Below are 12,300 nucleotides of genomic sequence, written 5' to 3'. Positions count from 1 at the left end.
GTCTTAGTAAAGTATTTGTTTCAATTAATGATAACTCAATAAAATAAATTTGGATTTTTTTCCTTCACATCATTTTGAAATGCAAGTACTGTAGTTTGTCAGGTATATATATATCTCAACTCTTGCTAAAGTCTGGAAATTATTGTTTTCCAGATCTATGTTCTATAAACACCCTTCATAGTGTGTTGGATATTGTTAAATGGGGAGCTCACACATTCTATTCCCAAATCCTAATATATGTAATATATTAGTACCTAGTATGTGTGATCTGACACTAATTTTTGTTCTGTTTGGACAAGCAGCCTGTCAGGGACAACCACAGCAGCTCAAGGCAGAGGAAACACAGCATTAATGGTGGTGTGAAGCAAGGAGCTCTTGATGCAGTTGAACAATCGATATAGAGAAAATAGACAGGGAGAGGAGGAAGCCGGGGAGGGCTGGACAAGCAGTGTACCTGGCCCAAGGTGGCTTGAAGGCAGGGGCAGGCATTGATGTACCTTCAGGTTCTGTCTCTTGCCTCTCAGTTTTGCTCAGTGGGAGGAAAGCACATGTATTCCCTTGTCCTAGCAAATTTTCTTTCTAACTTCATTCTCAAAAAAAAAAAAAAAAAAAAAAAAAAGATTCCTGTGAAGCTGGATTTAAAGGCTTGGAGGGTGCATCACTGCTGGAGCTTTGTGTTTGAAGCCTGGAGAGACTTGGGCCACTGATGGCAGATCCCAGTATGTCTCACTGCTTGGTGTCATCATGCAGGTCTTTGATGATCACTTAAATGTCAAAATCGGGTTTTGAAGTTGTGGTCTGAATTTGAAATAATTCAATGGGATGTGTGCTGTGGCTTGTCATGTTTTGATGTCCCCTCTGATTTATTTGCTTGCCTGATCTGAAGGTTTCCATAGGAGGCAGCAGCTCTCAGTCAGCTGTCAGCCTTCATGTGAGTAGAGTCACTATATTCTCACCGTTACTTGACCAAAACATCATCTGTAATTACAGGATCTGCTGTTGACCATTGATCCAGCCTGTGGATTATGTTATAGATAGGTCATAGGATGATTGGCTCTCACAATTAGGGGATGAATATTGTATGTATGTTAAAAGATATTTTATTGATGTATGGTTATGTTTTGTAGTTTGTTGTTTAAATGTCCTCTGTTTTCCTCAGCGTCCCCTTCCACCGCACCCCGTATTGTTGCCACCGGATAACCTGGGTTGTGTGAGAGGTGTGAAGGGAGGGTGTGTACATGTGCCCCTTGCATGGGGCAGTTGAGAATAGAGAAAGCTTGTTGCTATGGGGAGGGCGTGGCATGACAACACCCATTCTCCAATCAAGTTGCAAGAAAGTCTCCACCAGCGGATGGCAAAGAAGAGTTGAGTGATGGACTTCGGGAGGAGACAGGGTTGCCTGATGCAACACCAGGGATATAAAGGGTTGAGCAGCCATTTTGTAGGCAAGCTCGTGGCTGCCAGTCGCAAACTCACAGTGACACTGTTCTTTTTCCTTATTCAGTCATTTGTTATATTTTATTAAGGTTTAATAAACCTTTGAAATTTAAAAGTGAGAAGCTGTTTCTCACAATGTTATGCCCATTCTGATGGCCAGTGCCCCGTCCGTGCTGCTGCTGCCTGCTGCTCCATCCAGGTGTGGGAGTGCTTATGCCTGGTCCTTGCTCTGATTTTCCCAGTGGGGTTCTGGTGCACTGCAGGCCTTTGCAGTTGTTCAGCAGTGTTTCACAGCTTTGTGCTAATCCTTCAGGTTGCACAGCAGTTCTTGTGAATGGAAAAAACTTGTTACAGCTCTTGTTTGGGTAATACCTTCTGCAAGTAACCCAGAACAAGGTCCTGTTGAAACAGACAAGTTAATAGTAAATGTCGCCTTTTTTTTTTCCTTTTACAACATAGAAGCAGATAGAAAAACTGAGAACAAACCAGCAAAACTGGGATTCATCCTGCCCTGCTGTGGAGTTTTGCTGTTAGTGGTGCTTATGTGCTGTTGGGGTGTTTGAAAGGAGAGGCTGGAAGGGGCCATGGAGCCTTGCAGTGCTTCATACCTAATCCTGAGAGGCTGTATGGTCTTGGAAGTAGAAGCTGTGTTTACCTTCTGGGCTTCCAGACTGGTGACTTGGTAAGTAAGTAATGAAGCTTGAATGCTGACATGACAAAGGACACCAGGGAAGGACCAGCTCCTTGTTTCTGTGGCCTTTGCTCCATTGGGGTGAGGGTTGGGTGGATACTGCTTTGAGTCTGGGCTCCGGGCACAGCCGTGTCCTTTGCACAGAGGCTCTGAGCTGATGAAGACACTGCCTGTTTTGTGGCTCTTCAAAATCCCGTTGTTCCCAGCAAATCCTGCTACGGGGAAAGATGATCAGTTTAGTTTGAGAGAGGTGGGGGGCAGAGCATAGTCTTGTCTGGCTGGGTCATACATCCAGACATTCCTAAGTGTGAGAAACTGGACTTTTATGGGTTAATGACTCAAAACATTTCTCACTTGTGAAGGCACCAAGGTTCTTTGCTTGAATAATAGGCTATGAGTGAGGTAACAAGCAAACCTTGTGGCAGGATGGAGCCTCATATTGGGAGGGTCTCATGCAGCATTCCTGGCTCAAATGTCCAAGAGGCAGCTGTCATGTCCTTAGAAGGCGTCATAAACCATCAGGGATTCCCAGAGTGCTCCCAGAGTAATTTCTGAGGTTTCTCACCAGAGGACTGAAAGCTCCCCACACGAGGGGAGATACCTGGGCATTCCTGGCCTGAGTGTACTTTAACCCAAGGGCTTCTTTCCCCCACCCTCAATGGACCATCTCTTCAACCAAAGGACAGCTAAGCTGTAGCAGTCAAGACTCATCGAAGGCTGACTGGGTGGTGACATTTTCACATTCTTATTCTCCCTCCCTCCTTCCCTCCCTTTCTTTTTCTCTCTTTTTTCCCTTATATGTGTCCTTGGGTGATACCGTTGTGGTTTCATGTTGTTGGAAATGATGTAACTTTTAAAATTTTAGAAGTAACTTTAGTCATGTGTTTGTTTGCATTTGCTGGGGCAGGGGTGGGGGGGTGGATGGAATTGAGTTTCCTCTTCAATAGACTGTAATTACCGAAGGTTTGAATTTTGCTCGGTGAGGCCTGATGGACTTCAGTCAACAAAAAATGAACATCTAGAAGTTGAGAATAGCAAGAAGGTAGAAGATAAATGGACATTAACAAACATTATGCCCTCGTTAGGCTGGAGTTACCTGGTTTGGAAAAAGATTGATAAGAGAACCAAAGAATGAGGACTAAATTAGGATTGAAGATGAAGGGATCCAATAGGAGATGGAGTACTGAGAATTGTATAATCTAGAACCAATTGATAAAAATGAAAATTAGAAATATTAAAGATTTGAAAAGTTTAAACCCTTGCTTGTCATAAAATAAGTGTATTAATATTTAAATGTAATAATCTTAAATTGTAAAATTGTAACAGTAAAGAGGGACCTCCATGGTGGGCAGTGAAAGGGGGGCTACCTGGTCGCTAGAAGCCGCCCGCAGGCCTGCCCCTCGGATGTCGGAAGAGCCTGCACCCCCCCCCCCCAAACCCCGGACCACCTTAAGAAAAACCTGCACCAGCCCCAAAACGGGCTATCCCAGCCCAGCCCGCAGCTCCCCGGGCAGCCGCAGCCGTGGCCGCGCCGATGGGGCAGCGCATCCCCGGGCTCTCGTGGAGAGAGCCACGTCCCCGGCAGCCCTGGGCTGCAGCGTTCCCGCCGCGGGGCCGGGCGCTCCCGCCGCAGCCGCCGCCACGGACCGACGGAGCAGCCCGTCTCCAGCCCAGCCCGCGGCTCCCTGGGCCACCGCTGGGCAGCCATAGCCACCGCCGCAGACCAACGGGCCAGCCGGCCCCATCCCACCCCGGCCCGAGCCTGGCGCGGAAAACCCCAGAGCCCACAAAACCACCACGTGGTGCGAGTGGCCAAACCAGCCCGGGCGGCCGCCGGACCACCGCCGCTGCTAGCATGTCTCTACCCCGGCCTCGCTCCAAAAAGAACCCACTTCCCCCCCCACCCCCGCCACCATCAAGCCCGCAAAACCTCCAAGACGCCTGCTCCCCGAGCGCAACCAGCTCGCCAATAACTGTTGCGAAATAACCACGAGGCTGCTGCAAACTGCTACAGCCCCTGCCTCAGACCCCGTGGAATATGCAGATTAGAAATCCCAGGTGCATTCTGGAACCCTTTTTAACACCAAAAACCCCCTATAAAGATGAATCTAAGTAAGATTTAAACCCACAAGAACCAATACTGGGCTGTGTATACCCTAGAGCATCAGTGGAGCTGATTGGTCCAGTTTTTGTAACTCGCTGTAACCTAAAAGTACCAAACAAGGGGTGAGACCCAGAGGCAAACAAACAGAATTCAGAACTCCGGGGAGACTCCCAGTGAGGGAAGAGTTCTCCAGCTCTGCTAAACTTCCTGCTGCAGAGCTGACCGGGACCCTCCTCCTCAAGGGTGAACCGGGCTGCCAAAACCCCTTGAGCCACCATTGTAAGAGCTGATTAATAAAGGCATTTTAAGGAGAAAAATATTATCTCCGCCCATTTTTAACACAATGAATGATAATTTCTTTGGGTTTTAAATGTACAAATATGTGAAAAGTATGCAAAGAACTGGGTGAGATGGAATGATGTCTACCACACATCCTATCTGGAATATAGTAATGCCTAATTCTCTTAACACTTGGAAGGATGGTATCGGAGAGTTTCTTTTTCTTCCTTGCAGCTTTGGTGACAATTTTGCAATGTTTTCATATTGTTATATTACTATAATAACCAAAACAGCTACATACCTGCTTCCCTTTGCAACCATATTCTTAAGAAATAAACTCTTTGTACATGTACACGTGCACATGTACTGTGTACACAGTGAGAAACAACGCTCACTTTTAGAAATTTAAAAGGTTTATTAAACTTCAACAAAATACAACAAAAGACTGAATGAAGAAAAATTACAGCCCTGGGAGCTTTGTAACTCTCCGCCACACACTTATCTACAAAATGGATGCTCTACCTTTTATACCCTTTGACCCTCCCAAAGCCTTGTCAGTCAACTCCTCCTCTGCCATCCATTGGTGGAGATCACTTTCTTTGTTGGAGGTCAAGTGTTGCCATGCCACATCTCCTAGTAATGAGCCTGCCCTCCCCACCGAATGCCCTGACTACTAAGGCCATCCAGTGACAACAATACAAGGGGGACAGAAAAGAGGACTATGGCGAGAACATACCATAATAACATAGTTACGTTATACGTCTATAAAACTTCTCTTAACATACACATACTATTCATCCCTTAATTGTGAGAGCCAACCACTGCATTACCCATCTATAACATACACATTGAACATTTCAGTATCATTTCACTCTAGTCCACTCCAGGAGATCTATTAAGAAGAATCTGGGTTACTCCCATCTCCTGGGGCAAGTTTATAACACAAAGCACTTGTCACTCCAGAGAAAGTGGTGACGGGGCTCTTGGGGAGGTCTGTGCTGCCCACTGCATAGCTGATATGGCCAAAGAGGGCACGAGTTGCAATCGCAAGGTGTCCTGAACACTGGAGACCAGCTGGGAAGCTCCTCTCCCTGTCAGGGTCCTGGGCCCTTGGAACACCACTGGGTTTTGCTGCATATCCAGCAGGGTCCTGTTTTATGGAACTAAGAATCCATGTGTTAAAAGGTTTAAAAATCAACTGCTTTGGGCAGAGTCAGGGGCTGGTTCCTCCCTGTCTGCAGGTCCCAGCAAGCAGAGTGGTGAATTACAGGGGTGAGAGCACTCTGAGAGTCCATGGCTGCTGCTTCCAGGCCTGCACAGATACCCTTGCCCCTAAAACAGTTCTGCTTGACCTTGGGAGGTCTGATGGGGTTGGGTTGTTCAACCCCTGGACTTGGATCCTACCTGGGGCAGGATTGTTGAACATTTCCATCCTCTCTCTGCTGCTGTGGGAGTACAGATGCCAGAGGTCCCATTGCAGCCTGTGGGGCAGGCGGGGCTCCTTCTCTGTGCAGTCTTTGCCTCCTCTTGCCTTGGTTGTTGAGTGAGGCTCAGGGTGCTCATGCATCCTGTCCTAAAGTGTCCGGTGAGGGAAGGACAGGCCCCCAGGCAGCTGCCTCCTCCAGCATCGCTGCCTGCCTGGTTCCACATTGGTCTTGGCTGTTCCAAGCTCCAGCCAACAGGCCCCAGCACCAACAAGTGACTGTGGCTGAAAGCAGGAGAAGACTGAACTGGGGGATGTGTCCACCACAGAGCTGTGGCCAAATGGGGCCCTGTCTTCAGCTGTTCTTCACCACCTTTCCTGGGGTCTGGCTTGGGGGTGTAAGTCTCTGAGAGGATCAGGTAAGGCTTTCTGGAGGTCTTGGCTGATCTTGGCTGATGGGAGAGTTCTCTGGTGTGGATGTGGTCTCTGAGAACAGAAACAAGTTGCTCAAAAGCAGATAGGGCAGGCAGCAGGCAGCCCACAAACCCTCGAGGGTCAGGTGGGGGAACCCCAGCCCCTGTCCCAGCTGTACCCATCTATTGGTGAGAGACAGGGTCTTTCTGAGTTCTGATAAGAAGCCAAATTTATTGAGCATACAAGGCATTTATATGAGGTTCTATTTTTGGTAACAATTCTCATTGGTTATACATTCTTTATGACATCAGTTACTTGGTGATCATTACAAAGTGTCACAACATGTTTCTTGGTCACTTCTACCCCAGGGATCAGTTATCTGTGTCTCTCCCTTGGTTTTTGCTCTATTGGGCCTAAGATATCAGGCTGCTTTATCAGTTCCATTGTACTCTCTGTCTTATCTCCCATACCCGCCTCTCAATCTTGTCTCAGTGGAGCAATAGCTTCTTGATGTCAGTGAGTGTTGTGTGGGCTGTGGACACCCTTGGCCCTTCCATAGAGCAGGGCTTGCTGAGGGGAGAGCAGAGCCTGTCACTGAGCTCCGGGCAGGGAGCCAACAGCATCAACAGAGTGCACACCCTGTCCCTCCAACCTGGGTGCACCTGGACAGGGGGGACCAGCTGCCACCTTTTCCCCCTCCCTCCTTTCAGGATATGGGACATCTCCCACACACTGCTCAGGGTGCCAGGGGCCTGGTGGGGCATTACCAGAGTAGTGGTCCACCAAGTTGTGCAGGCTGGGGTAGGTGAGCCCAGGCAAGATGTAAAACTATCCATTTTCCAGCTGGTGGATGTGGTAGTGAGTCACTGAGGCCCAGGCAGTGCACTTGCCGTGGCACACTGAAAGGGAATAGCAGCCCGGCAGGCACAAGGCAAAGAGCACTTGGCTGGGCTGTCTCAGACCCCAGTCCTGCTCAGCCCCACTGCCTGATGCACTCATACACACTGCAGGGATTCAACCATCCTACAGAAGCAGCAGGCATCACCTTTCTCCCCATGGGCTTTGTGGCTGCAAACAGCCCTGTGCCAGCCTCATGCCATAAGCACCTTCAAAACAATGTAGATGATAGGGAATGGCTGGGACATCAGGTGGAGTTGGTGCCACCAGTCACCTGCATTAGTGGCACCTGTCAGGATCTCCTCACAAGATCCCCTTGGTGTGATGGGCCCCTGTTTCTTTTTGCAGGCTGAGTCTTGTCACTTGTCTGTGTAACCCAAAGCTGCAGGAACCTGATGGTAGTCTGCTCTTTCGAGGCCCCATGGCAGGGGCTCAGCATGGAGTGCGGGAGCAGCAACAGCAGGAAGCAGCCTTGTAGGCAGGGCCATTTCCACTAGATGTCCGTGTGGGAAGATTGCTCTCTTTCACTCCTTAGCACCCCACTGGGGAGGACTGGAGCAGTAACAGAGATGGGTCTGAGAGCTCTCACCTTGCTTGGTCTGGCTCTCCCGTATCAGGAAGGATCCACTGTGGTTGCCTGGACGGAGCAGCAGTTCTTCTGCCTTCTGATGCCCTTGTACAGCCACTTGTGCAGACAGCAGGCACTGGCAGAGCCTCTGCTGGCTGCCAGGAACACCCAGTATCCTGGGGTTCATCCTGCCCCAACTGGGTCATGTCCTGGGGACAGTTCAGCATGCCATGCCATCTCCCCAAGCAGGACACCCTGGAGCAGTGGCCAGAATCTGTGGCCGGGTTCTGTGGTGGGGCCATGTTCCCTGGGGCCGTCCTTTGGACAGATTCTTTAGCATTTACCCGTGCCTGATCTTGGCCACACAGCTGCTGGGGATATGGCACTCCTTGCCAGAAACCTCAGATGCCATCAGCCACCACTCCCCATCCCTGTGGGAAAGAGAGATGGGCCATCCTGAGGGGCTGAGGCTGCAGGATGGGGGGAAGAGACACAGGATTGATGCCACCACCATAACCTCACAGGGTGGACATTGGTCAGGAGTGCCGAGACTTACTCAGGAAGGATGTGGAGATGCTCCCCTATCCTCAGGACAATGGCCATCCCCATGCTGGAAGGGTAGTCACAGAGGGCCAGGGCCTGGAAGCCATTGGGGACTGCAGGAAAAGGAGAGGGCTCAGCATTCCCTTGGCAGCACCAGCCCAGAACCAGCCACATGGGGTGTTGGATGATCTCAGAGCTGTTGGGCACTCCCCTGCCTGAGTGGGCAGTGGAGGTTGTGAGGTGTCAGCATATCCTGCTGGGATACTGAGTGGTTTCTCCCAGCTGGACAGATTTCCCATCCTGAGGTTCAGGCCCCAAGGGCCTTGGCTTGTGCTGCTGCCATTTAGACGGGACTTGGTTCTTGGGTCAGGAGTCCTCACCCTGTGTCCCAGGCAAGGCATTGCTGCAGGCTGATGCCACCACAGTCCAGGGCAGGGCTCTGCTCCTGAGCTTGGCAGGCAGCTTCCCAGGGAGAAATGGAGGAACTTTCAAGGAAACCATTGTCCCATCCCCACCACAGAGTGTGGGTGGGAACTCCCCAGGACAGGCTGTCCGCAGCCTCACGGTGGAGAACTCCCAGCCAGGCTGACTCCCTGTGTGCTACTATCCCACCCCAGCCCTATGTCCCCCAGAATGTGGGGCACCTATCCCAACATCCCAAACTGCTGGCCCCCATGGAGACTGAGCTGCTGCGGGAACACCTCTTTCAGTTCCTTGGCCATGGAGAGCTGCCACCAGAGCTTTGTGTGATCCAGAACTGTCCCAAGCTAAGCCCCTCTCCTCCCCTGCCCTAACCCCTTCCTGCCTTCATGAGAAGTTAACTCTACTTACCTGCCCCTCACTACTGTCACCATTGTTTCAGTACTCTCATGCCCAGGCAACCATTGGCCAGCTCTGCCCCCCCTGCATGGAGGGGCCTCAGGGCATCCAGAGTGGCAATCCCCACCCTAGTCAGACCCTCTTGGCTTGCCCTTGGGCCTGCTCTAGGGCTGGGTGTTAATGTTCACCAGTTCACTCCCTGGTGCTCAGGCTGCCCCAGGCAGTGCTGCTGTGAAGGGCTGTGAGGTGCTGGGACTGTGGTTGCTGCTGCTTCCTGCGATGTGCACACACTAGAGAGGGTTACTCCTTTTCACTCAGTCACAGGTCCCCCAGCTGAACCCCTCAGGGCCCTAGGTATGGGCACCAGGCCCAGCAAAATCCCTGAGGGCACTCGAGGCATTGTGACCATCACATGGAATTTATGGATGGGCAAGTGGGATGGATGGGTAGCACTTGCAAGCGGGAGCAGGGATGATAGGATTTGTAGGTTGAGGCTGGACAAGGCACCATCATCGGGGTAGTCTTAGTGAAGGGGGTGTGTCCCAGGATGCCTCCTCAGTTGTAGCAGCACCAGGGCCCTCACCAGGTGCATGGTGCTGGATATCATAGGCAGAGATGGGGAGGTGTGATGCTCACAGACCTGCCCAACACAGTGCTGCGCCCAACACTGCCCTGTTCCAGCACAGCCCTGCACCCAACACTGCTCCACACCACTCCACCTCACACCAGCACTGCCCGGCCTATCTGTTCCTGGCCTGGGCTAGGTTATGAGTGGGAGCAGGCCCAGCTCTGGCCCATCTCCATCCTCAGCTCTATCCAGGCTCAGCAGATGCAGCTGGTGTCAGACCATTCATTGTCCAAAGTATGCATGTGTAGCATTCACCTTTCAAAGCAAACACTGGCTGTCTCAGCCAGCACCATCCACCCTCCCCCACCCCACACGGCCCAGTCTCCCATTCCTCTGCCTGAGGTCAGAACCCTCTGATGTACACATGCACCTCCTCCCCTGCAATCCAGCCCTGAGGAAGATCCTTGGTATTTGCTCTCAGCAGCTTCTGAACTCATGGCCCAACTGAGCAACACTGTGAGTCCCCCCATGACTTCCTGCTACAATGCCCCTACAATATGAACAGATACAGCCTCCTGCTGCAGCCCTGCTGCAGCTGCATGTCCTGTTCTCTTTTTGCTGAAACATGAAAAATTCTGGTCAATCATAATCACCTTAGCATTGTGAAATACACTCAGGTTCAACAGGGTTTTTGGGCCTCATGTGTTGGGGTTCAGGACCCCCTTGAGCCTGCACTGAGCTCAGCAGTGCTGTTTTGTGAGTGGTTGATAATGTTTAGGAGAACATTAATTTGCTCATGGAAGTGCTGGTGCAGCCCCACTGTGGTTCTTGGGGATATGGGGTGCAAAAGCATGGACAACAAAAGAACAGGTGTCTCAGGCCAAAGGAGGGGCCCAGGAGTCCTCTCTTCCCACCGTCTTAGGCACAACTGGGGCAGCAGAAATGCACCATCTTGCGCACCTTCATCTGATGGGGAGGACAAAGGCTTCAGGCAAAATGAGGCACAGCCACCTGGTATTTCAGGAGTTTAGACCAAATGATTGTTGTTTGGAGGAGCAGGAGCCCTGATGGCCCCAGTCCTTCAGTGTTGTGACTGACACAGCTTTGCTGTGGCTCCACCATGAACACCTCCAGGATGGACATCCCCCTCCACTGCTCATACCACAATCCCCCATCCTTTGGCCTTAAAAATAAGGAAAAATCCCAACATCAATCCTGAACCTTCCAATTCTCAATCTTTGGCTGTTGCTCCTGTCCTGGGTTGTAGTGTGGGATGTACACAAAGTATTTATTCTATCACCATCTTCACGAACTGTTGAAACCAAGTGGGGCACTACTCTAGTGTAGGGCTGTCTTCTGCTAATGGCCCATCAACGACTTGCCCATGATTCACAGATAACTCCCTCCAGGAGTTCTCTCTGTTTAATGGGCCATCAAGGACCCACTTCACACTCATCATCCCATTGTGAGATGCTCCACCCAGGGGGAGGAGCCAAGAATTCTCACCTGGATATAATCTGGGATTTGAGACAGAACAAGCAGCCCTTACCCACTGGATTCCCAGAGGAGCAGAGATACCAGACCTTTCTACAGGATCACTGCTTCAGGAAGACCATCTCATCTGGATTGCTTCCACTATTCTGCTCAGGTTGTATTCTGACACTGTCAGTGGTCCTTTGTGTTATCGCATTTATTTTATTTTACCTTTTTACCTTTTTTCTTATTAAATTATATTTCTGACTTGGAGCCTCTCACTCGTTTTGCTTTCAAACCACGACAGCTCCTCACTGTGTCTTCTGGCACCAAGAAGAGTTTGACTCCATCTCTTTTGCCAAGGAACATGTCCAAATGTGATGGGGCAGGAGCTGGCCATGGCTCAGCCCAGGGCTGGTATCAGCAGAGGATTTGGTCCAAGGATTTCTGGGTACTGCAGAAGTCTCCCCGCTGTCCTTACCTTGCCCCAGCACTTGAGGCCCTGCAACCACTATGGAGAAACCTCAGCCCATGGCTATGAGTTGTATTTTTCTGCGAGTGACCCAGAGCTGAGGTAAGCCAGACTCACCCTCTGCTTCTGGAGCCACCAATACAGAAATCTGGGATCTTTGGCTGGACATACCACTGAATGAATTTATCCTAACGTTTTGAGCAACTGGGAATTCAGTCCTAAGGGTGAGCATAAGAAAATCCTGGCTTCATTTGCTTGCCCCTTCTGCTGGGCATCTCAGTTCCTGAGAGCAAGGAGAGGTCAAGAAAATTCCACCAATTTGCAAGGTCTTCCTCCAACCTCTGGGCTGCTCCTCAAGGGGTGGGAATGCATATTTATGCCCTGCAGCCCCCAGCTTACACTCCAACAGCCAGTAGGGATCAGGATCTAAGTCCAGGAAAGGCTATCTCTGGGAAGGTAGTGCTGAACTTCCCACCATGTCCAGGGGCCAGGTTTCTTTGGCGGTCTCCTGTCTTCTACAGATCTAAACTTCTGGTTTTGCTCATTTAATCAAAAACTGCCACTACTTGTCCACTGATAAAACTGGCCAGTTTCTGTCAATCTCAACTTTCA

At 50.5% G+C, this 12,300-nt stretch overlaps 1 protein-coding gene across 1 annotated transcript; it reads right to left on the bottom strand.

Moving 5' to 3' along the window:
• Positions 1-6,349: 6,349 nt before the first annotated feature.
• Positions 6,350-8,496, bottom strand: SLA2 (Src like adaptor 2; the record flags this gene model as incomplete). The annotated part of the gene is given in 8 exon segments (XM_083873201.1): positions 6,350-6,420; positions 7,116-7,176; positions 7,180-7,247; positions 7,835-7,915; positions 7,918-7,949; positions 8,158-8,244; positions 8,370-8,481; positions 8,484-8,496. Coding segments are annotated over 8 exon segments (525 nt in total).
• Between the last annotated feature and the right edge of the window lie 3,804 nt (positions 8,497-12,300).

This window comes from Zosterops lateralis (genome assembly GCF_965231275.1).
Source record: "Zosterops lateralis genome assembly, chromosome: 16".
Lineage (NCBI taxonomy): Eukaryota > Metazoa > Chordata > Aves > Passeriformes > Zosteropidae > Zosterops > Zosterops lateralis.
This window is presented reverse-complemented; position numbering and strand designations above follow the sequence as displayed.